Source organism: Antechinus flavipes, chromosome 1 (assembly GCF_016432865.1).
Source record: "Antechinus flavipes isolate AdamAnt ecotype Samford, QLD, Australia chromosome 1, AdamAnt_v2, whole genome shotgun sequence".
NCBI lineage: Eukaryota > Metazoa > Chordata > Mammalia > Dasyuromorphia > Dasyuridae > Antechinus > Antechinus flavipes.
In genome coordinates this window covers 313,502,295-313,529,150 of record NC_067398.1, presented here as the reverse complement: position 1 = coordinate 313,529,150, position 26,856 = coordinate 313,502,295, and the positions used below count along the sequence as shown (strand labels likewise).

The 26,856-nt window shown below is 36.9% G+C and overlaps 1 protein-coding gene across 1 annotated transcript in view; it reads right to left on the bottom strand.

The window, feature by feature from the left end:
• Nucleotides 1-1,415: 1,415 nt before the first annotated feature.
• Nucleotides 1,416-26,856, bottom strand: part of KIF24 (kinesin family member 24) — a 53,304-nt gene continuing 27,863 nt past the window's right edge. The window contains exons 6-12 of the mRNA XM_051965854.1: nucleotides 17,196-17,317; nucleotides 15,862-15,967; nucleotides 14,837-14,908; nucleotides 13,845-13,954; nucleotides 8,559-10,931; nucleotides 4,924-5,017; nucleotides 1,416-2,322 (exon numbers count right to left, since the gene is read on the bottom strand). Coding sequence (XP_051821814.1) covers nucleotides 2,182-2,322; nucleotides 4,924-5,017; nucleotides 8,559-10,931; nucleotides 13,845-13,954; nucleotides 14,837-14,908; nucleotides 15,862-15,967; nucleotides 17,196-17,317 — 3,018 coding nt within the window. The 3' untranslated portion in view covers nucleotides 1,416-2,181. The remainder of the gene's footprint in view (nucleotides 2,323-4,923; nucleotides 5,018-8,558; nucleotides 10,932-13,844; nucleotides 13,955-14,836; nucleotides 14,909-15,861; nucleotides 15,968-17,195; nucleotides 17,318-26,856) is intronic.

The following is a 26,856-nucleotide window of genomic DNA, read 5'->3' as shown; positions in this document are numbered from 1 at the left end:
ATTCTTCATATTTATTTGTGTACAATATATAATCTATCCCCTCATCCCTATGTAGACTGTAAGCTCCTCAAGGGCAGGGGTAGTTTCAATTTTGTCTTTGTATTCCCAATGTTATGTACTTAATAAAGATTTACTGAATTAAATCTGGCTGAAGCTTTTCCAATTTGATGAGTGACTTATTCTGGCTAGTGGTACCAAGCTGGGAATTGGACTGAAGCTCAAATCCTGACTGCCACTAACTAGCTGTGTGATCACCTTGGATGCTGCCTCATCTATAAAATGAGAGCTGTGGCCAAGAAGCTATCTAATACTATCCCTTTTACCTTCAACAGTCCAAGATACATTCCTAACCAGATCAGAAAATATATTTGTAGCAGATGGGGATAGGGCCCTGAAATGAAGCAAGGAGGACCAGTGAGGTGTCGTCTCTGTGGGGTATGGAAGGTTATCACAAGCTCTATCAATGAGAGAGGCTCCCCTTACTTTGACCAAACAAGAGACCGGAGTGAAATGAGTCCCCAGCAAAACTGTATAATCCTCGTAATTTTAGAAACAGCAGTTTTGGCCATAAACCCCAAGGAATATCTTGCAGAGAGTATGTGAGCTGCTTGGGCCACAATCATGAGCATCAGTTATATAGTGTCCACCATATAGAAAACCATTCCCATGACAATATTCTCTAATGACTTATTCACTTGACAGCTGCCAACTTCAATTTAACAAAATAATTTTTTAAGCTTTGCTGATCCAAGTCAGTATTTCTGTCTGGTAGTCATGTGCAAAATCACTTTAGGCTTAAAGAGATTAGCTGGTGGTCATACAGTTAACAAGGAAATTTGCATGACACCTGCAGGTGTTGGACTACTGAGGACTTGCCCTAATTTACATGAGTTAAGAAAGGGTTTCCAGATTAGAATGAATATAGTACAAGTATTATGTCCTGAGGAGTGGGACTGTCAGAGCTAATTCTGTTCCACACAGGACTAACAGCCAGAGAATGTGAGCTGTGGAAGGCAAAAGGTCTGGTTTCAGCTCACTAACTGAATGATAACAGGCTCGTTGCCTTATCTATAAATTGGGGGCTGCAATCTCTGCTCTACATGACTCACAACATTTCTAAAGATCAGAAAGAGTTGATTGAATACATTATAAAAATATAAGGCAACAGTGGGTGCACTGTTACCAAGTCTACTTGCACAGAGAACGATCACCACTGTCTTTGAATTGGAAAGAAAGCAAACTCCAAACAGAAATAAGCACTACGTACCAATACATTGTTCTTCACACAAAACCCTCACGAAGAGGATGGTCAAAGCAAGTCACAACACAAAATATCTCAAGCATGTTCTTGCTAAAAAGCACAAGGTCACAAATAGCCTTCCATTTAAGAACAAAGAATAGGTTGGTCTATGAGGTGTGGAAATCAGACCTCTTTTATTAAATACAAATCAAATTTAATGTGATCTCACTAAACAGTCAACTTAAAAACTCAAATCAATCTTAGTCTCTATAATCCCTGGAATTCAGGAGGATCTGGACTTAGACTGAGAACTCTTCAATTTTGCCAAAACCTCCAAGGAATAAAGGGACCATCAACTAATGGTATACCTTCCTCCTTCACTTGAGAGTCCAAGCTTCTCAGAAGATTCTAGACAATTTATATCACTTATGCTTTTGCTAATTATCAGACCCTGGAACCAAATTCTGTTCTCCTAAAAGAAGTGTGCAGCTGACCAAGCAACTCATAACAAAGTTCTTTTCCCTAAATGCTCTGTGTCCAACTCTTTTGGTTGTCCTGTTCACTCATATGCAGCAACCTTCCAGCATCTCCATCTAGTATCTTCTTCATCTTGGATGGGACTGTTCACTTAGCGACAGACATTTTGTGTCCTACAAAAAAAGCCGTCGCATTATCTTAAAGATCACTGCCACATGGCATGTCCACATGAAGGCTAGGATCATTGGGCATGAGGATTCATTTGCCAGAGATGCAGGGTGCTACTCCACAGAGCCGACACCTCTTCTACACGGGTATACTCTACCCTGTCTTCCCTTAACTCAATTGTGTACTAGTCATAAAGGAAGCAGAATAGAAATAAGTTGTTGGCATGGTCAAGGCATGCGGGGGTATTCCTTCCCCACCCCCAAAGCCCTCTCCACCTCTCCAAAGGACCCTCGAGTCTAAGAGGCTGACGTTTTCTCTAGGGAAGCTTCAGGCCCGCAACAAGCAAGGTAGAACTGCAGTTGGCTTCGGAGGCTCTGGATACACTTGGATTTCAGGACCATGATTTCATCCAGCTGGGTCACAAAGTCTTCAAAATCCTAGGGGAAGAAACAAGGACAATCCATGGAGAAGTATGGGAAAAAGGTGTTCCCAAACATCTCTTAATGATTCTCCGTGGCATCATGAAAAAAGCCCTGAGCAGAACAACTCTTCCATTTCTAGTGTTGGGACAACTTCTATGAGCTCGGTTTCCTTCTCTGTAAAATGGTGACAAAGTTTCAATTACCCACCTCAGAAGGTTGTTGTGAAAATCAAAGGAGCTTTTACATATAACTCACCCTCCTTCCCTTCTTTTCCCCTCTCCCTTCCCCACTTACCTCTTGGCAAATTGTGAAGTGCTATAGAAGTGTTTACTATTATTTTCCACATGATTATCATCCCTGACTTTCTGCCTCCTTTAGCAGGCTCATTTACAATGTGGTCTTTACTCAAGCTTTCCCCTCTTTATATTCCAATTCTATTCGTACTTCAGGATATAGTTCCTTTACTGAAACTATAACAAACATAACATTTTTCTTAATTGCTGCAGCCCTCTGCCATTTCATCCTATTATTCCTGTTCCCAATTATGTATAATGGTGTTTAATCAAATGCTGCCTTGTATTGTTTCTATGAAATATGTTTTGTTTCCTCAATCAGACTGGGAAGACATTTTCTCCCATACTGTCTCACGGTCTAGCCCTAGACAGAAAATAGGAGCTCATAAAGGAATGAAGTGAATTGATCTAAATGTGGATTGGTGACCTTGGCTGAGATTTTGTCCCACAGGAGTTGAGATATACAGATCCTTTATGTTAGCAACAGGAAAAATGTGAAATCAGACATGGGTTCTCTTCTACCTTTAGCTATTTTCATTCCTCCCCTTTTTTCAATAGCCAACTTTTTTGTATATTTGCTTAGCCCCTGCAATCAGTGATAAATAAGATTAGCATCCACTGAACTACTGAGCCCACTGTGGGAAAAGAGACTAACCATAGCCGTGACAACTAGTGAAGGCTTGGTAGCAGTTCTGAGCTTTGAGTGTGCTCTTACATTGGAATAGTCTAATGCACATTGCCTTTCTCAATCACCTCAAGAGATAAACCAGCTGCTAAAGAGCTGTGATCTTTTCTTAATGGAGGGAAACATGACTCAGGGACTTGTTTAAACTAACAAACAGGATGAGTTCACCTCATATTTCTACGTTCATAATTCTCATAACAAAGTTCTTTTCCCTAAATGCTCTGTGTCCAACTCTTTTGGTTGTCCTGCTCACTCATATACAGCAACCATCCAGTATCTCCATCTAGTATCTTCTTGATCTTGGGTGGGACTGTTCACTTAGCGACAGACATTTTATGCCCTACAAAAAAAGCCGTTGCATTATCTTAAAGATCACTGCCACATGGCATGGTCCACATGAAGGCTAGGATCATGGGGCACGAGGATTCATTTTCCAGAGATGCAGGGTGCTACTCCACAAAGCCGACACCTCTTCTACAAGGGTATACTCTACCCTGTCTTCCCTTAACTCAATTGTGTACTAGTCATAAAGGAAGCAACCTCTCAACTTCTTTCTCTTAAATACACTGCACTTTAAAAACTATTTCCCACAATAACTCATCTAGGTAAGTCATTTCAGTATTATTAATTGCTTTTTAAAGGTGAGGAAAGAGATCGACATAGGTGAAGTGACCCGCCTAGGTTATTTCAGGACAGGGCTGAAATTCTCTTGATTCTGAATTCAATTATTCTTCCATTAGATTATTCTTACAGAGAAGGAGATGGGGCAGAACAAAGTAGTCACATGGCTAGTCAGATGGCTCACAAAACGTTATTAAGAATTCTCAGTGGGTGCAGGGAAGGAGCTGAGCTGGCTAAGCCCTTCACAACCTTAGGACATTTTGTTCCTTTCTCTCCAAGTCAAGCTTGGTCCCAAAGGAAAAAAAGAAAAGAGATCCATAAGGAATCCTTATGGAGTAAAAACATGCCAAAGCATTAACTGGGGGATTGTATTTGAGCCTGTTTCCCCTAAAATAAACCAGCCTATTTTAATTCTGGAACCAACCAGATCTACAGTAGTAAGGAGAAAGGAAAAAATGATGATACACAGCATTTATATAGATCCTAAGTACCAGACACTGTGCTAAGCAATTTATAATCTCATTTAGTCACCATAACTGTCCCGTGAAGGAAGCGCTATCATCACCTGCATTTTACAGTTGAGACCAAAGATGATAAAAATTCTCTAGTGACTTGCCAGGACTACCTGACTCCATCCCGGGTATCACCAAGCTGCCATTAGTCTTTTTCTGGCCTAGCATGGGAGAGATGAGCCTACTCTGAGCCTGCAGAGACTAATCCAAGCTTCCCAAAGACTGAGTCTGGGAGGAGGGAAGATACTAAATCTGTCCTGGTTCCAAGACTGTGGAATGACCAAAGCATCTGTATCAGCTAAGAGAGAAGCCTCAGCTTCAGATCCTACTTACAAATTTCAAAAGTCTTAAGGCTCGTATAGGGCTAAGATTTCCTCAAGTCATTTGACAGCCAATGATTATTCTCCTGCACAGCATGAAGGCATAATTGGGAGATTAATTCATGCCAATTTCATCTTGAAGCTAATGGGCCCAAATTTCAGAGGTTGTTCCATGGTATACTTACAGCTGCTGACATCTGATTGATCAAACTCTCCTCCTTGAAATCCAATTCTGCCATTTTGTCCAGCTGTTCCTGGTGGGCTTGAATGACAACCTGTCTGGGGAAGCACAAGGACTCCTACTACCTCAATCCTTTCAGGAGAAGGAAGCTTTGTGCTCCAAACTCCCCCTCTCCAGGTTACTCTGGCAGTTTTCTTAGGTGGCATCTCAGGTAGTCAGACTAGTTTTGGGGGAGGGGAGGCAAAAACACAGTGACTGGCCCACTCATTTTGTACTTGCATCACATAATTATCCTGCAGTGCTAGTTTGAATGTCTGTTTTTCCAATTAGACCACAAGTTCCCTTGGGGCAGGGACCCTAAACTCAGTCCTGTTATTTGACTTGCCTTACAGTCTTAGGCACAATAAATTTTCCCACAAAATTCAGAATTTTTCACTCAGTGAGCCCAATGAACACTAGTGCAACTTATGGCCAAATGTGCTGATGGGGCAATAAGCTCTGGAGTTGCCATCAGTCTGGGAACCACTATTTTACTCTTTTATCAGAGAAAATATAAATTGTTCCCAAAGCCAGACTGAATTTAGGGAAGTAGGGCAATCTAGTGTTTTTCTCCCATGATCAAAGCTGACAGGAATTGTGGCCAATCTTGGTTACCTAGCAATGTCAGTCTTTGACCTGGAGACTATTATTTTTTATTTGTCTGTTTTATTAAAGATTTTTATTTTCAAAACATATGCATGGATAATTTTTCAACATTAACTCTTGCAAAACCTTGTGTTCCAATTTTTCCCTCCTTCCTCCCAATTCTTCCCCTAGATGGCAAGTAATCTATGTTAAACGTGATAAAAATATGTTAAGTCCAATTTTTGCATACATATTTATATAATTGTCTTGCTGTACAAGAAATATCAAATCAAAAAGGAAAAGAAATGAGAAAGAAAACAAAATGCAAGCAAATAACACCAAAAAAAGTGAAAATGCTATTTTTGATCCACCCTCAGTCCTCTCCCTGGGTATAGATGGCTCTCTTCATCACAAGATTATTGGAATTGGCCTGAATTATCTCATTGTTGAAAAGAGCCACATCCATCAGAACTAATCATCATATAATCTTGTTGTCATGTACAACAATCTCCTGATTTTGCTCATTTTACTTAGCATCAGTTCATCTGAGTCTCTCCAGGCTTCTCTGAAATCATCCTGCTGATCATTTTTTATAGAACAATAATATTCCATTAACATTCAGATACCATAACTTATTCAGCCATTCTCCAACTGATGGGCATCTGAAGACTATTCTTACAGAGAAAGGAAACAGGCAAGAAAAAATAGTCTACAGGTCAGACTTGACCTTCCTACTGTTCCAAACTCACCATTTCAGTACTTTATGGATATGCATACTTTAAAGCATATATGCAACACTTTAAAGCATACACAATATTTCAGATTTATTTCATTCTTATGTTCTAAATCAGGGATGGGGAATCTTTTTTCTGCCAAGGGCCAGTTGGAGATAATATCATTCAGAGACATATAAAATTACCCACTTATAGAACTCAAGCAGGGAAGGTTGTTGTACCAAGCTTTCAGCTCATCATCATCTGTAGCTGATTATGCAAATGATTTTTAGACCTTATATAGATTCACAAGACCTTATATAGACTCTCCCCCATTAGTTTGTGAGTACTTTGATGGAACATGCTGCCTACTCCAAGATGCTGGACAAAACCTACATTCTTGGACATGGCCAATGTGGGAATCTGTTTTGTTTGATTGAGCATATTTGTTATAAGGGCTTAAGTTTTCTTTTTTTTCCAACTGGGAGGGGCTGATTTTTTAAAAAGGGAGATAAAATGAATGCATGTTAATTAAAATAAAATTGTTTTAAAATGAACAATCTCAGTCCTAGAGAACCGACAAGGAAATATATCTTCCAGGAGACTTTAGTATTATGCAAAATGGGAACTGTAAAATAAGGTTACTATACTGGTTAGCTTTGCTTTGGCATTTTTCTCTTGTTACAGTAAAGGGCTCAATATGTACTATTATAAAAATCCCATAGTGATGGGCAAATGTCTCTAGCTTAAATTTTGTCAAGTGTCTCTGAAAGTGTCCTGTACTCCTGAGTAACACAATACACATTTTGCAAAATGGGTTTATATAAATGAATCAGTATCGTTTCACCACATCTAATACTTCTTAAATCACGTAAGTGAATGTATTTAGTTATAGAAACAACTATCCTCTTGCCCTCTCTATTCATCTCAGTCTCTCTAATGCTAGAGTACTATACTTCCATGTAGGCCCTTCTTATAAGATATATTCTTCTGTCAACAGGCATTTATTAAGCACTTACTTGTGCCAGGCTGGAGAAAGAAAGGCAAAACTGGTCCCTGCCTTCAAAAAGCTCACATTTTAATGGAGGAGATGATATGAAAATAACCATGTACATACATAAAAAAATACATAGAGAAAATCGAAGGTTAGAGGACAGGCACTAAGAACAGTGAGATTTAAGAAAGAGCTCCCACAGAGGGTGAAACTAGCTGAATTGCAAAGGAAGTTCAGTAAAGTAGGAGGGGAAGGTGAAATAAGCATTCTAGGTGTGAAGAGCAGCCAATGCAAAGGCACATAAACAGGAAACTATGAGGTGATTGTAGTAGAATACTTTGAGCAAAGAGCAAGCCCTGGTGGAAGGAACTGGGATGTGAAGGGCTTTAAATGTCAAAGGATTTTATATCTAATCCTAAAGGAAAGAGGAATTCACTCCAGTTGACTGAATTAGGGAGGTAACATAATCAGATCTGTCTGTTGCTTTAAAAAAAACTTACTTTGGCAGTTAAATGGAAAATAGACTGAACCCAGTAAGGCTGGGATACTATTGCAGTAGTTGAGGAGAGAGGTGATGAGGGTCTGTATGAAGGAGGGGACTATGTATGTGAAGAAGAGGAAATCTATGTCAGAGATGTTGGGAAGGTAGAAATGACAAGCTTTGATAATTGGTGATATGAGGAGTGGGTAACAAATGAGGAGAGGATGACAAGGTTGTGAATTTGGGTGCCTCCTGGGAATATCACAGTATTCTCAAAAGTAAAAGTTAGGAAGAAAAGAAAGATAAAATAATAGAATTCCATTTTAGGCCTGGAGACATCCCTGGTATGTCTAGTTTGAGATGCCCAAGAGGCAGCTGATGTCACAGGACCAGAGCTCAGGAAAGAGACAAAGACTGGACACACATATCGGGAGTCACCTGCACAGAAAGGATGACTGAGCCCTGGGAAGCTGATGAGATTCTCTAAGGTGGGTCACTTTAGACCAGTGCTTTTTAAACTTTTTCCATCACCACACCTTTTCATGTGAGAAATGTTTATGTGATTCTGGGTATATAGGTGTATAAAACAGGTATGCCAACATTTACTGAAAACAAATCATAATTTTGTGACTTTCATATATTGGGTCATGACCCACAGTTTAAGAAGCTGGGCTTTAGATTATACTTTTCTCTAATTCACTTCCTAGCTGCAAAATTTAGCAGCTAATGAATATTAGTATCAGGTGAATGATGATGAAATAAGTATCAGATGATAGAACTAGAGAAGTCTAGATAATGCAGGTGAGGAAAAAGAGGTCTGAACTTACTGTGCTTGTTTCAGGGTTTCCTCATGCCTCTCTTTCACAATCTGGAATGTGTTGCTTTGACTACCAAGGGTAGATTGGTTTTCTGAAGTGTGATTTGCCAAAGAATTCTTGTGATTATCATGTCCCCCAAGAAGGCCTGTCTGGGTAAAGATGCTCTGCATCAGTCTATGTTTTAGCTGCCTAATTTCCTCAGTACTAAAAGACAATTTGACTGGGTTTTCAGATTTCTGGAGCTTGTTCTGTTGGTCTAAGACCTGGGCAGAAGAACAAATGCTTCTGGTTTTGGTAAGAGCCTCTGGGGTGCTTGAAAACCCTTTTTCAGGCATATCTGCAGGAACCATGGGAGAAACTGACTCCCCAATGGCTCCTGGACTTCCCTTGTTAGGGTCGGGCTTTTCTGGGGAGCTCAAATCCCAGCTCAGCTTGGTTTCTTCTGTATCTGCATCATAATGCTTGCTGTTTACATAGTCTTGACACTTTATGTTTCTGAAGGCCATTGTTCCCATTTTGTTCTCCAAGAGCTCTTCTACACTGGCTTCACTTATCGACAGATCATTAACTGAGCCCTGATAGAGCCCTGCCAAAGACAGATTTGAGAGATCACCAGCAGGCTCAGTAGCAGCACAGGCTGACAAATACCACTGGTCCTCTGAGTGGAGAGACAGCAGCAGAGCTGCCTTGCTATCAGAAGCCAATATTGGTTTGTCCAGACCCAATAGCGTACTGGTATTTTCTGCTGTGAGATCTTTGGTTGTATTGGGAGTTTTGATCTCCTTGTCAGGATTTGGTGTACTCAATTCCAGTACCCATTTTCTTCTCTGATGAGATTTTGGCATCTGATTAAGAAGGGGTTTATTAGAAGTTTCTCTGTCTGTGCTCTCAAGAAGAGACATGGTAAGAGGGGCCACTGATGAGGAAGCTGATTCTGCTGATGCTCCTGATCTTTCACAAAAGTCTCCTTCAGCAGGCAAGTTACTTTTTTTGATGGGTTTTGTTAACTGAGTTTGGCTGCTATTGCTGCTTTCTTCCTGTGCTAAGATGACTGAATTTCTTTGATATGGAGACTCATAATCTGCAAGGTTTAACACTGAGAATGTGGATGTGTCCTTTTCTGGTGGTGATGAAGTGCCATCAGCTTGGAGCCGAGGCTCATCTTTGAAAGGGATATGTGTATGGTCAAATGCTCGATTACTTCTCCTATTAGGAATAAAATCAACTTGTGAGCAGTAAGGTTGTTCTGCCATGTTGTCACTTGGAGAGGAGTCTGAAGAAGTAGAGTCATCTTCTATGCTCCAATCAGAAAGAATCTTATTGTTGTGGTGCCTTTTATTTACTTCTGCTGTATCTAAACTGGCTGGATTATTGGTAAAAACCCAATTTTCATTCAGATCATTCTCCTGAGTATTTATTGTGCAGTTAAAAAACAAACTCTGTTCATTTTCAGCTTTCTGATCCTCAGTTCCTTGTTCTTCTCTCTGATGAAGGAAAAATGAATGTTCACTACAATTCTGAGTGTTTCTTCTCTTGGCTGTCCTTTGGTTAGAAATGGGTGAAAAAGAATCTTCACTGAAATCACTGTCATCTAGGTCTTCCAGCTGTGTGATATCTTGGTTTTGAGAGTAAGAAGGAAGTAAAGGAGATGTATCTTGTTGGACTTTAATATCTTGGGAGTTGTACTGGCATAAAAACTGTTCCAGTGGCTGGTAGTTTAACTTCTGTTGAAGAAGAGGTGGTTGCTGAAACTGCTGGTGGTAAAACCGCAAATGTGCTTCCCTGTCTTTCTGATGAGGAGGTATAGTAGTCCAAGCTTCAGAGCAGCGTTTGGGGAGTACCTTCTCACAGGTCTGACTACATTGCCCCCCATGGTGGGGCTCACCAAAAGAGAATTCACCTCGGGACACAAGTTGCTTTTGCACTGGTTGCACTAATCGTGTTTTTTTGCACTTGCCTGGCACACAGGTGCCCCCAAGGCCCCCGCTAGGACAGAGCTTCTCAAAACCCAATGTAGAATCTTCTGTCTTCTTCTTTGTGGGAGACCCTGCCTTTGTAGATTCTTTAAGAGGAGTACTGGGGGTGACACATACATGATTAAAGTTTCCTTTGGAGCCATTCCCTCTGCCCATGCCTTTGGGGGTAGAAGAAAAAGGGACACTGGCTGAATGAAAGGTTAAAGGACAGCACTTTGCTCGAGTACTGCTGAAGGCCGAAGTGAGAGGTTGCTGAAATCCTAACTTCACTTTTTTGGGAGAGCACTTGTCTGCTACCAGCACTGAAGGTGAACACTGAATCCGTTTTGGAGACATATGTCCAGATGACCGATTTCGATTGGTAACTGGGGTACAGCATTTAATTCCTTTTTTCAGTTCTTTCACCCTGCAAGTGAGCATTTTATGTTAAAATGTATTATTTTCATAGTCTATATTTTTCTTCAACAGCTTGCAATTTAAAAAATGCCAACAATACAGCAAAATTTGGAAGTTCCTATTTCTCACATCAAAACTGAATAAGAAAAAAACAGGGTTAAGTTAAAACATGGGAAAAATGCCTTTACTTGAACAAAAGAAGTTTTGAAATCCCTCTGAAAATAGGTTAGAATAGGAAAAATATTCCGTAGAGTGGAAGAGCTTAGGAACAATACCTGGAGGTACACGGCTGAAGGATGCAGCCAGTCTAAGGATTTACTTAGTATATTAGAGACAGAGAAAAAAGCTCTAAGTAAGTCCTCAGCTGCTGCATCTGGCCTGCCAGCCATAGTTTAAGGACCCCTGATATAAAACATTGTAATTAGTTCCAACACAATGGAAACATGAAGTGCTTATTTGAATAATGTGACCTCTTCAGGGTCACACTGTTCAGATTAATCAGGACCTACTGAGCTTGTTCCAGAAAGGGAAGAATAATTTTTCTGTTCTCAAGGGAATTTTATACAGCAGGATTAATCTACACTTATAACTTAACCAGGATTTAATGGCTGAAAGTCTTTTCTGTTGTAAAACATCACAATGGGCAATGCTTATTTTCAATGTTATTTCAAAATTTTTTAGAATTCTAAATGAAGGTAATATGCTATTTTTTACTTAGTTGAGAGTTTTTCCTTTCATCTAAAAGACAGGAGATATAAATCTATCAAGACATCTGAGTAGTAATAAGTGTAAAAGATGAAACAGAAACTATCCTAAGTTATAGTCTGATACTACAATGAAGACTTCAGACTGAAGAGGAGTAAATTAGGAAGCGCTTCTATGAGTTTAGGTTGTTTTAAATTTTTTCTTATAAAACTCTCTGTATTTTGGAGTTTATATTAAAAAACTCAAAACAAAATCCTATTTGTAGAGGTCAGAGAATATAATTAAAGAATCCTAAATTTAGAAGAGATCTACAGGGATTTCCACACCAAGAAACTATCCTCTATTTGCACTTAATTAAAGTGTCTTTCTGATGAGGAGGTATAGTGGTCCAAGCTTCAGAGCAGCGTTTGGGGAGTACCTTCTCACAGGTCTGACTACATTGCCCTCCATGGTGGGGCTCACCAAAACTTAATTAAATTCCACTACATTCTACATAATGGGGCACAAAGCAGCTAAAAGCTGGTCACAAGTAAACATTATGACCCATCTCACTAATCCAATTTTCTTAGCTGAAGAAAGGATTCTCTTTTGATACACTTAACAAAGTACATTACTTTAAGTCAATTTAACAATAATGTTATATCAAAAAATCATCAAAGATTTAATCACTGGGAAACTTAAAAATAAATAAGGATTCCCCAAATTCCTTCAATCTTTTCATCTGGTTTAAAAATATTTTTATAGATCCAATTTAACACATAAAAGAAGTAATGACTTTGGATACTAACTATCCCCAAGTATATATTAATTTATAAATGATCACGTAAATAGTTTGCTGTAGTAGATGGAAGGTTAATTTGGGAGACCTGAGTTTGAATCCTGTCTGAGATAGGATTTAGCCACATGACCCCGGGCTAGTAATTCAGTTACTCTTTGGGCCTCAGTTTCATCCTCAATAAGATGGGGGTAATAACAATATCCACTTCCCAAGGTTGTTCTGAAAATCAGATGAGAATAATGGATGTATAGCACTTTGTAATCCTTAAAACACTACATAAATGTTAGCTATTATTATTATTATTATTAAAATCAACTATATAGGTGTCTTATATAAAATGTAATCATTTGGAGAGCACTATTTATTTTCAGTTACTTCTGATGAAAAAACCAATCACTGAAGCAGAAAGATTAGTTGTCTTGTCCTAAAGTTCTAACTATTTTGCCTCTGGGGTGATATCACCTTTTTTGAAAAAGAATATTTTGCATTAATTTAAGGCTTTCTTTCTAAGGCTAGTGTGGCTGCTATTCTTATCCCAGCATTGCTGGTGTCCTAATATATAAAAAACAAAATGTAGGAAATGGAAAGCCTTCAGAGAAACTTGTTTCTTATGCCTAAGTATTTAAAACACCACAGACTTTAAGGAAAAAATGTTTCACAAAAATGTTTTCTGTTGGCTGTAAAAACAGCTATCCAGTCACAGGGACATGATTCTCAAGCATCCAATGGAGAAAAAAAGAAAAAAAAAAGTCCTCAATGGAGCACACTTCTCCTGTAACATAGCAGTTTAACTCTTCGTAGGGTTGCACGTATACAATTTCTCATAGCCAGCAAGTTCATATTTAAATCGTATTTTTCCTGCTGTCATGAGAGTTATTTTCTCTCAATGTACTCTCAGCTGCAACATTTGGCAAGCACTATGCAAAAAAAGTTCACATGTGTGGGGAACTCCCCCATCCCAGGCTTCGCATAGACTTAGCTTTGCACCCTTCAATTATTTCACTGATATTCTCTGTATTTTTTGTCTCAAAATATCTGAATAAAAATCCTATTATCTCACTGTTTCTTCCATCCTAGACAATTGTTTAGACACATCAAGAACATGCTTCCCTTTTTCATTTTCTTGCTGACTCTCATATTAGTGGTGCATGCTTCTGCATAGTAACATCCAGCAAAGTTAGAGTAGGCCTAGAAGCAAAATGACTTAATTAAGAGTTATATGACTATATAAGGGCAGGGCAGAGCCAAACTCTAGTGACCCAAACCTGCATTCATTTCTTCCAAATTTGTAAAACTTCAACAAGGATCAACTAAATTTTCTCCTAATAGCAGGACAGCTCCTACAAAAGCAATAATTTGCTGTCACAGAACTAGCTGTCTGAAATTATATGAGTACCCTGGTATTAAACTATTTATACATGAGAAATCTCTTTTTCTCACCTGTCAGCATAACGTAATGTGTTCAAGGTATGCTCTGTAGCCACGTGGCTTGGTGATACATTGGCAATCATGCAGGTTTTGGAATTACCAATAAAAGAATCCTTCAGTACCTATCAAGAAAAAAAAAAAAAAGAGAATGCTCAAATATTTTAGGTCAACTAATTTTAGCCAGTTAACACATATTCACTAGATTTTTACTATGTAGATGCTGTGTGGAGGTAACTTATTAAAGTTGGTAGTTAGCAATAGGACCAGTATAACAGTAGGATAATATGTCAGGAAAAGACTTGTACTAGGAGTCAAAAGCCCTGGGTTTCTCACCCTAGTTTCACTACTAAGCAAGATAGCTTTTATCTAATTGCTTCTTCTCTCTGGGTTTATTACCTCCTCTGTAAAATGAGAACACTAGATGAAGTCTAAAGTCCTTTCCATCATAGTTCTTATGACTAGATGACCTCTTAAGTCAACTCTAACTCTACTATGTGTGACTCTGGTTTATTATTTACATCTGGCTTTCAAAATCAAGAGTTACATCATATTTCAGGGAATATGACAGGACAAACAATACAAGAAAACATGAGAAAAACAATGACATTAAATTCTCTATCACTTTAATGTTTATGAAACACATACTTGAAGCAGCTCTGTAGAGTAGGTAGTACAAGTATATTTATTTTACAGATAAAGATACTGAAAGTAAAAAAAAAAAAAAAGTAGTATTGAATCATCCAGGGCCAGGCTCTGCTAATATTGTAATTTGTATATAAAGCCCGTAGCACTCTTTTTGGTATATCATGGTGACTCTTATTTGTCAGAAATGGGGATCCTGACGCATTCCTTCTACTCTAGTTATTTTTTCATATCTTTTTGTACTACTACTAGACAATAAGATCCTGGAAGACATAGAGTTCTCATTCATCTTTGTAGTTGCCATAATGCTTAGCATAGTGTGCTCTCTATTTTATAAAAACAGAGGAAAAGCTGAATTTTACCTGAGTCAATTTGCTTTGTCTGAAGGGAGTATGAGCATGCTCCTGGTCCAATGCACGGATGCATTCTTTTAGCTAACAGCAGGAGAGAAAAAAAGCAATACATTTATTAGGTGTTGGAATGTAGAGAAGTCTGATTTGCTAAATGTGCCAATGAAGGTTTTTGTCTGCACCTATTGACTCTCCACTCTGAGGAAGAGAGGGCTGAAGGATCTTGTTCAGTTGTATAACCTACATTGTCCTGCCAGAAGTAAGCATTCAGAGGATACTATTACTAAACCCTCCTACCTAAAGCCTGAGGAAGTTAGAAGTGACAATTCAGGAGGGTACCACTGGAAGAAATAACACAAGTTTTGGCTTCCCTACCATTCACCAAAGGAGAGATACAGATGTGAGTGTAAGATAAACATACTTAATGTATAAAGATATGGATTTAAATAAAATGTGATACAGGGAAAAAAATACTAGATTGGAAGAGAAGACATGAATGAGTATCGGCTCCATTACTTACAACTATGTCACTTGGCCAATCACTTAGTCATCATGTGCTTCATTTTCTGATCCATAAAATGGTAATAACAATATCATTTGACTGAAATTCCATATTCTTCGTGAATCTTTCCCTGAACTTTCTGGTCCTTCCATCTTTGAATTTCTATGACATTTATTATTTATTGTTTATCAACATATTTAGCATTTAGTTAAATAATTCTTTGTATATCAATAATAGTTTCCTGACTCATCTTTTTGTGACTTGAGGGTCTTTGATAGGAATTGAAATTAGAATACAGAAGCAACTAGGAAGACTGCATAAAGTCTTAACTGTGTTGCTATTTCCAACCACACTTCTGAAAAAATATTGCTGGTTAGGAAATTTCCTGATCAGTCAGAGGCACTCTGAGATGAGCACGTCCCATTTTTACTGTTGATTTAAAATAAAGCAATATGACATAAGGACAAACATGCATGTGTATACATGCATTCACACAAAGAACATTATTTTTCTTCACTAAAAATAAAAGACTTACAGCTAGAAGACTCTGGTTTATTTCTGCACCTTCAATTTTTGTTTGTTTATCTGAATCTCTGGCATCAGCTGCTCTCTCACTTCCAGCCAAATCAATGAAAGATATCCTAGTGGTGGAAAAAATGGATTTATTTAGCTTGGGGTTTTCCTATTAAATTTGATAGCAGACAACATGCTGTAATATTAAAAGCACAATAACCCTTAATACTTTCCCTTCTCAAGAAAGGAAAAATGTTTCATACCTTCCCTGAGGCATCATAATAACATATTATACCAAAAACCACTGGCACAGGGACAGCATTCTAGTGCTATATTCCCACTACAATTGATCACACCAGTATTTCATGTCAGATTATCACAAAGCAAGTCACTTGATTCTGAAGTCAGTTCTCAGGGGAGAGATTAGATATTGGACCTCCTTCCCTCTTGACTGAACCAAGGCAAATTGAGTTCTAGTCATAATGGGGTATCAGTTGTGAGAATAATTATTTACTACTGATACCCCTGGGTGCATATGCATACACATACACATACATATGCAATAAAAGAAAACTCAACAAAACCCAGAATTGCAACAGTATCCATGAAAATAGACATTTAATTTCAGAGAAGCAAAACTAATTGAGAATAGATAGATTGTTCCTCTCCCAATTGGAAAAGAACCATTTCAGGATAAAATAAGGTATTTCTGACACTTCAAAAGTAACAGTTTTGGGAACTTTAAATAGACTTTTATCTATTATTTTGCAATAAAGATAAACAGCTATATTCTTCAAATGTTTGCTGAACTCATCAATTATTATAAGAAGCTGACTAGTTTAAAAACCTAAAAAAATCAATTAAAAATGTGCTCCCAAGGGCAGCTAGGTGGCGCAGTGGATAGAGCACTGGCCCTGAAGTCAGGAAGACCTGAGTTCAAATCCAGATTCAGACTTTAATAATTCCTAGCTGTGTGACCCTAGACAAGTCACAACCCCAATTGTCTCAGAAAAAAAAATGTACTCTGTTTTAATTTTTCATTCAGATAATGTATTTTTTGCACATTGGGGAGAAGGGAGAAAGACTTTCAATTCTCTTAAATCTGTATTTGCTTTTCCTGTACTGATATTTTTATAGTAAGAAGCAACTGTTGTTTATTAGTTTAGGGCTTGCCAGGAAAAGGTCATGATTACTATTTTGTGCTTACCAAGTGACATTTCCCCCCAGGATTTATACAGACACACAAATCCAACTCTGAACTAAAAAATGACATATTGCTGGACTACTTGGTTGTTCCTGAGACATTCTGATGAGACTCACGATTTAACCCATCACATTCAATATTTTCCATCTTACCTTCCAAAGGTTCTCTTGGCTGAATCTTTTATCTGAATTTGGATAATAGCATGGGAACGGGAAGAATCTGAATTGACTCCAGTAGCACCAGTGCTACGTTCCTTGCCACCCTTCAAAATAACCTGAAAAATAAAAGAGTATCTTAAATGAAGAATAAATATACAATGTAATATATTACTCCAGTCAAATACACACACATTTACTCATATTCTCTCTCTCTCTCTTTCAATGAACAAGTATTTATTAACCACTTATTACATGGTATGTACTGTGGTACATATTGAGCATTCAAGGACTCCTACCAAATTCCTTTTATGACACAGACATGGTACTGATACCTAAACCAGGTAGGACGAAAACAGAGAAAGAAAATTTTAGACCAATCTCCCTAATGAATATTGATGCTAAAATCTTAAATAAAATATTAGCAAAGAGATTATATAGAAAATCATCCCCTGGATAATACACTATGACCAAGTCCTCAAGGAGTTAGAAATATAAATCTTGGTGTCATAGATACATGATGATCAAAGCTATGGAAGTTGATGAGATTACCATAAGAGTATAAAAGGTGACAAGAAGTTTCAGGACAGAAGTTTGGGGAACATCTACAATTAGGGGGCATGGATATAGATGATGAACTAGCGAAAGGGGATTGAGAAAGAGTGGTTAAACAGGTAGGAGATGAATCAGGAGAGAGTATTCAGGAGAAAGCATGGTTAACCATGTTAAATACAGTCAGTAGATTCAGAAAAATACACACTAACAAATAAGCTACTTTTCAGTATTGCAGAAGTAGTTTTTGATGGAATATTACAATTAAGCATTTAATTCCTTTTATGATTTTATCTTACCTTGCAGGGAAGCAGGAAGAGAAAGGGGAAATGAAAGTAAGTAGCTGGATAAAAAGGGAGGGCACAAAAACAAGGAGGGCAAACTGAAGGAGGGGTTGGTCAGAAACAAAACATTATTAAGGGTGGAAAGAGGGGAAAAAAAGTATATATAGGGTATTGGAATCTTTACAAACCGTTAAGTCATTAGAATTGTTAGAGACAATAATTATCTAATTTAGCATGGTTCAGTATCATTGATCTGATCTTACAAGGAGATGTTTTAGGCCAGAACCTGAAACAAGGTACTAAGTAGAACTAATAGAAACAATGCTTGTGTTCACACCTTTAGAGAGCTCATATAAGCAAGAAGTATTTAAGTACTCATTGGAGTTCACAAGTTTGGGAGCTTCACAAAGTAAACTTTGTAACTTTGTGAATTCACACCTCCCCTGAGCTCTTAGGGTCAGAGAGCACTCTGGGAGAAATCCCACAATCCCTCTCTTGAAGAAGGAGCATAAATAGAGCTTCAGCAAGCCCAGTCAGGGAGTTCAGCTGAAATTAGATTGAGAGGGGAGCGTCAAGTAAGTTCAGCCAGAAGCTCTCTCCCGGAAGACAGTTACTTTGGAGCATTGACTGGGATCAGAGAGGAGCACTCTGGGAGGAAGCCCACAAGTCCTTTCTCAGAAGCAAGACAGATTCACCTTTGTGCTGGCTGGAGGCTGAAGGACAAATCTTTGGATTTGGAGATTTTCGGAGGGAGACAATAAAAGATCTGAACTTTTATCACCTGGCTGCATTTGGGGTAATTATTGATCTGAACTGATACTAAGGCTGCCTCCAGAAAACCTCCCTGAGAAACCTGCTCTCTCCCAGAGAGAACGATTATTATTCTAAAGAAGAAGATGACCACAATAGGGGAGAAAATAGGATAGAGGAAAATATACTGTTGGTAATCATAATTGTGAATATAAATGGGATGAACTCTCCCATAAAATGTAAGTAGACTTCAGAGTACATTAAAAACCAGAATCCTGCAACTATGTTGTTTACAAGAAACACATTTGAAACAAAGATACACACAGAGTAAGGGCAAAAGGCTGGAACAGAATATATTATAATTCAACTGAAGCAAAAGAAGCAGGGATAGCAATTCTGATCTCAGACAAAGAAAAAGCAAAAATATATCTATTTAAAAGAGATAAGGAAGGATACTACAACCTGTGAAAGAGTATTATAGACAATGAAGTGGCACTGATACCAACATATATGCACCAAGTGGTACAGCATCCAAATTCTTAGAGAAGAAATTAAGCCAGTTACCAGTAAGCCAAATAGACAGCAAAACAATACTAGTGGGGAATCTCAACCTCCCCACCCCCTTAGAATTAGATCAATCTAACCACAAAATAAATAAGAAATTAAAAAGGTTAATAAAATCTTAGAAAACTTAGATATGATAGCTCTTTGCAGAAAACTGAACACGGACAGAAAGGAATACCTTTTTTACTCAGTGGTACATGGCACCTACACAAAAACTGACCATGTTTTAGGGCGTAAAAACCTCACAATCAAATGCAGAAAAGCAAAAAAAATAAGTATCTTTTTCAGATCACAATGCAATAAAAATTATATTCAATAAAGGGCCAGGAAAAGATAGACTAAAAACTAATTGGAAATTAAATAATCTACTTCTAAAGAATAAGGGGAGTCAAATAATAAATCATAGAAACAACCAACAATTTCATTCAAAAGAATGAAAATGAGACAACATACTAAAACTTAAGGGATGTAGCCAAAGCAATTCTTAGGGGAAATTTTATATCTTTAAAGAGTTACATGAATAAAATAAAGAGTATATCAAAGAATATGAAGCTAAAAGTTCAAAGCATGAAACTAAAAAAGCTAGAAAAAAGAACAAATTAAAAACCTTCAATTAAAAATCAAATTAGAAATTTCTGAAAATCAAAAGAGAGATTAATAAAACTGAAAATAAGAAAACTATTGTGCTAATTAATAAAACTAAGAGTTGGTTTTATGGGAAAAAACCAACAAAATACATAAACCTTTGGTAAATTTGATTAGAAAAAGGAAAGAAAAAAAAAGCAAATTACCAGCATCAAAAATGAAAAGGGTAAACTAACCACCAATGAAAAAGAAATTAAACCAATGATTAGGAACTATTTTGCCCAACTGTATGCCAATGTCTAAAAATCTAATGGAAATAGATCAATATTTGTAGAGATTTAAATTGCCCAGATTAACCAAAAGGGAAACAAAATACTTAAATAACTCTATTATAGAAAAAAAAAAATTGAACAGGCTGTCAATGAACTCCCTAAGAAAAAAATCTCCAGGGCCAGATGGATTTACAAGTGAATTCTACCAAACATTTAAAGAACAATTAATTCCAATACTGTTATGTCCCTAATGGACTACTCTAAACCTGGTAGCTCCTCTTTGAGCTACTTTTTTTTTTAAATTTTTAATAGCTTTTTATTTATAAGTTATATGCATGGGTAATTTTACAGCATTGACAACTGCCAACCTTTTGTTCCAATTTTTCCCTTTCTTCCCCCCACCTTCTCCCCTAGACGGCAGGATGGCCAATTGTTAAATGTTATGGCCAAATGTTAAATATATTAAAGTATAAATTAAATACAAAATAAGTATACCTGTCCAAACCATTGCTGAACAAAAAGAATCGGACTCTGAAATAGGGTACAATTAGCCTGTGAAGGAAATCAAAAAATGAAGGCGGGCAAAAATATAGGGATTGGGAATTCAATGTAATGGTTCTTAGTCATCTCCCAGAGTTCTTTTGCTGGGTGTAGCTGGTTCAGTTCATTACTGCTCCATTAGAACTGATTTGGTTCATTTCATTGCTGAAGATGGCCATGTCCATCAGAATTGATCATCATATAGTATTGTTGTTGAAGTATATAATGATCTCCTGGCCCTACTCATTTCACTCAGCATCATTTCATGTAAGTCTCTCCAGGCCTTTCTGAAATTATCCTGCTGGTCATTTCTTACCGAACAATAATATTCCATAATATTCATATACCACAATTTATTCAGCCATTCTTCAACTGAAGGACATCTAATCATTTTCCAATTCTTTGCCACTATGAAAAGGGCTGCCACAAACATTCTTGCACATGCAGGCCCCTTTCCCTCCTTTAAGATTTCTTTGGGATATAAGCCCAGTAATAACACTGCTGGATCAAAGGGTATGCACAGTTTAATGGTTTTTTGAGCATAGTTCCAAATTGCTCTCCCGAGTGGCTGGATGTGTTCACAATTCCACCAACCATGTATTAGTGTCCCTGTTTTCCCACATCCCTTCCAACATTTTGCATTATCTTTCCCTGTCATTCTAGCCAATCTGACAGGTGTGTAGTGGTATCTTTGAGCTACTCTTAATGCCCATTCATCAACAGTGTTGTTCTAGAGACAAACCACCAGTAGGTAGGGGTGAAGCGAAAGAAAACTTTATTCTTAGATAGCACATATTTATACCCCCTTGAGGATCTGGGAGAAGGGGAGGTCCTCTAGGAACCAGGACAGGCAGGTCATAACAGGATTGGCCCGAGAAGAAGGAGGGAGGCGTGCTAGGCTTTGAGAGCACTAAAGAGGGAGACATGGTACCTGGGGTCAGACACCGCCTCCTGGGGCTATGCCCCACCTCCACGTAGGACTCACCTGTGCCTCAGAACCTCTCATCCCTCAGGTCCTCCCACATGCCTTGAGCCACATTCCTTGTTCCCAGAAGCTTTTTAACCCTTACACAATATTATATAAACTATTTGGAAAAATAGGCAAACGAGTCCTGCCAAATTTCTGTGACACAAATATGGTGCAGATACCTAAAATAGGAAAAGCCAAAACAGAGAAAAAAAAATTATAGATCAATGTCCCTAATGAATATTGATGCAAAAAATTTTAATAAAATATTAGTAAAGAGATTACAACTTATCAGCAGGATAAAACACTATGAACAAATGGAATCTATACCAGGAATGCTGGGCTGATTCAACATAAGGAAAATTGGCATAATTGACCATATCAATAACAAAACTAACAGAAATCATATGACAATCTCAATAGATATAGAAAAAGCTTGATAAAATACAGTACCCATTCCTATTAAAAACAAACAAACAAACAAACAAACTAGTGGGGCAGCTAGGTGGTGCAATGGACAGAGTACCAGCCTTGAAGTTAGGAAGCCCTGAGTTCAAATCTGATCTCAGACACTTAACGCTTCCAAGCTATATGAACTTGGGCAAGTTACTTAACTCCAACTGCCTCAGTGGAAAAAAAAAAAAAAAACTAGAGAGTCTAAGAATAAATGGAGTTTTTCTTAAAATGATAAACAACATCTGCATTCTCAGTAAGATAAAAAATGAAGCAAGTGTGTATATTATCACCAGTATTGTTCAATATTGCACTAGAAATGTGGGCTCTAAAAATAAGAAAAGAAAAAGAAATAGAAGGAATTAAAGTAGGCAGTGACGAAATGTTAAGGGCAGATCAATTCTCCAAAAGCCTCCACTGCTGTGGATCATAGCATCTGAAGGAGTTTCAAGGTAGCCTTTGCTGACACAGGTGTTGCCGACTGGGAATGAGATAAATTGGAGGCAGAAGGAAGAGAAGAGAGGTCAGAAAATGCAAAGGCCTCTTGTTAGAGAGGTCTGAGAACAGCAACTGCCTCTCAGTCTCCTTGTATTATCCTCTCACACAAGGAGATCCATTCTGCAGGTCTGGGTTGGATCTCCAGCAGCCATTGTCAGATGGCTCCCGTGTATTCCAATAGCTCCAGGTAGCACAACAAGGACATAAAACTATCACTCTTTGCAGATAACATGATGCTATACTTAGAGAATCATCAAAAAACCTACTTGAAACAATGAACAACTTTAGAAAAGTTGCAGGATATAATAAAATAAACCCACACAAATCATCAGTATATCTGTATATTACCAACAAAGCCCAGCAGCAAGAGATAGAAAGAGAAATTCATTTGAAATAACTAAAGACAAAATAAAATATTTGCATCTATCTCCCAAGATAAATGCAAGATAAATACAAACACAATTATGAAACATTTTTCATGCAAATAAAATCAGATGTAAACAACTGGAAAAATAACTTTAATCTGCTTATTTAGTGCCATACCAATTAAACTACTAAAAACGTATTTTATAGAGTTAGAAAAAAATAACAAAATTTATCTGAAAAAAAAAGAAAAAGTCAAGAATATCAAAGGAATTAATAATAATAATAAAAGCAAAGGATGTGGCCTAGCTGTACCAAACCTAAAATGCTATTATAGGTTTTTCTGCACACATATATTATATCTAGGATATACTGTAACCTATTTAACATGTAAAGGACTGCTTGCCATCTGGGGGAGGGGGTGGAAGGATGGAGGGGAAAAATTGGAACAGAAGTGAATGCAAGGGATAATGCTGTAAAAAATTACCCTGGCATGGGTTCTATCAATAAAAATTTATTTAAAAAATGCTATTATAGGCTTTTACTGCTATTATGCAGTCATCAAACCCATATGGTTTTTGCTAAGAAACAGAATGGTGGATCAGTAGAATAGACACACGTGACACAATAATCAATAACAACAGTAATCTATTGTTTGATAAACCTAAAGACTCCAGCTTCTGGGGTAAGAACTCACTGTTTGACAAAAATTGCTGTCAACACCGGAAAATAATATGTCAAAAACTCGGCATAGATCTACATCTCATATTTCATACCCAAATAAAGTTAAAATTGGTACATGACTTAGGCATAAAGAGGGATAGTATAAGCAAATTAGGAGAGCATGGGATAGTTTACCTAGCAGATCTTTTGAGAAGGGAAGAATTTATGGTCAAAGAAGAACTAGGAAACATAATAAAATTCAAAATGGTTAATTTTGATTACATTAACTTTAAAAAGTTTTTGCACAAACAAAACCAATGTAACCAAGATTAGAAAGGAAGCAGAAATCTAGGAAAAATTTTTATACTCAGCATTTTTGAGAAAAGCCTCATTTCTAAAATATAGAGAAATGACTCAAATTTCTAAGAATATAAGTCATTCCCCAATTGATAAGAGGTTAAAGGATATGGACAGATAATTTTCAGATGAAGAAATTAAAACCATCTACAATCATATGAAAAAATGCTCCAAATCATTATTGGATTATACAAATGTAAATTAAAATAACTCTAAGGTACCATCTCACATTTCTCAGATTGGCTAAGATGACAGGAAAAGTTAATGATAAATGTTGGAGGGAATGTGGGAAGACTAGGACATTAATATAATATTAGTAAAATTGTGAAATGATCCAACAATTCTGGAAAACAATTTGGAACTATGCCCAAAGAGCTATCAAATTGTACATATTTTTATCCAGTAGTATAACTACTGGGTATGTATTCCAAAGAAATCATAAAAGAAGGAAAAGGACTCACATGTGCAAAAATATTTCTAGTAGCTCTTTTTGTAGTGGCAAGGAACTGGAAGTTGGCGAATAGCTGAGTAAGTTATGGTATACTAAAGTAATGGAATATTATAGTTCTATAAACTGATTTTAGAAAAAAAAATTAAAAATGTATATGAACTGTTGCTAACTGAAGCAAACAGAACCAAGAAAACATTGTATACAGTAACAGCAAGACTGTACAATCATCAACTATGACAGATTTGGTTCTTCTCAGCAGTTCAGTAATCTAAGGCAATCCCAATAAATTTTGGGTGGAAAATGTCATCTGCATCCAGAGAGAAAACTATGAAGACAGAATGTAGATCAACATATATTACTTTTACCTTTTGTTTTTTGCATAGTTTTTCCCTTTTATTCTGATTTTTCTCTCCTAACATGATTCATATGGAAATATGCAAAAAATGAATATACATGTATGACAAAAAAAGTTTTTATATGTAACTGGGGAAAATAAAAATAACTATATTACTAAATAAAGAAAGCATTCTAGGTTTATGCTAAGAATAAGTTTGATGGTTGGTAGTTTTTAGGCTTTATTGTTGTCTTTTTTTGAAAATCAAAACATTTGTCCTTTTATAGTTCTCTGATGCTTCTCCTAATTTCAAATAACTTTTAGATATCATTGACAGTGGCTCAGGAAGCACATCTATTAGTTTTTTTCAGTACTTAAGGAAGAAGATAAGCTAGGTGGCTCAGCAGATAGAGTCTCAGACCTGAAGTTAGAAAGACTCCTCTTCCTGAGTTCAAAGCCTCAGACACTTTCTAGCCAAGTGACCCTGAGCAAGTCCCTTAACCCTGTTTGCCTAAGATTCTCATTTGTAAAATGAACTGAAAAAGGAAATGGCAAAACACTTCAGTATTTTTGCCAAGAAAATCCCAAATGTACTCATAAAGAAGAAGACATGACTAAAATGACTGAATAAACAAATAAAAAAGGATGAATTTTGCAGGGACCAGTTGAGAAGAATTCATTAAGAAAAGCTTTATTGAACTTGCCACTAAGGAAGAGGAAATTAGAGCAATAATGTGGAGTTACTTTGCCCAACTTTATGCCAATAAATTCGATAAATGAAATGGAAGAATACCTTTAAAAATATAGCTTGTGCAGATTAAAAGAGGAAGAAGTAAATTGGATAAACAATTCCATCTTAGAAAAAGAAATAGAACAAGCTATTAACCAACTCCCTAAGAAAAAATCCCCAGGACCAGATGGATTTACATGTGAATTCTACCAAACATTTAAAGAACAATTAACTCCAATGCTATATAAACTATTTGAAAAAATAGGGATTGAAGGTGTCCTACCAAACTCCTTTTACGACACAGACATGGTACTGATATCTAAACCAGGTAGGCTAAAAACAGAGAAAGAAAATTATAGACCAATCTCCCTAATGAATATTGATGCTAAAATCTTAAATAAAATACTAGCAAAAAGATTACAGAAAATCATCCCCAGGATAATACATTATGACCAAGTAGGATTCATACCAGGAATGCAAGGATGGTTCAATATTAGGAAAACTATTAGTATAATTGACTATATCAATAACCAAACAAACAAAAACCATATGATCATCTCAATAGATGCAGAAAAAGCATTTGATAAAATCCAACATCCATTCCTAATAAAAACACTTGAGAGCATAGGAATAAATGGACTTTTCCTTAAAATAGTCAAGAGCATATACTTAAAACCATCAGGAAGCATCATATGCAATGGGGAAAAACTGGAACCTTTCCCAGTAAGATCTGGAGTGAAGCAAGGTTGCCCACTATCACCATTATTATTTAATATCGTATTAGAAACACTAGCCTCTGCAATAAGAGTCAAGAAAGATATTAAAGGAATTAGAGTAGGCAGTGAGGAAACCAAACTATCTCTCTTTGCAGATGATATGATGGTATACCTAGAGAACCCCAGAGATTCTACTAAAAAGCTATTAGAAATAATTCATAATTTTAGCAAAGTAGCTGGATACAAAATAAATCCCCAGAAATCCTCAGCATTTTTATACATCACCAACAAAACCCAATAGCAAGAGATACAAAGAGAAATTCCATTCAGATAACTGTTGATAGCATAAAATATTTGGGAATCTATCTACCAAAGGAAAGTCAGGAATAATATGAGCAAAATTACAAAAAAGTCTCCACACAAATAAAGTCAGACTTAAATAATTGGAAAAATATTAGGCCAAGCGAATATAATAAAGATGACAATACTCCCTAAACTAATCTATTTATTTAGTGCTATACCAATCAGACTTCCAAGAAAATATTTTAATGATCTAGAAAAAATAACAACAAAATTCAT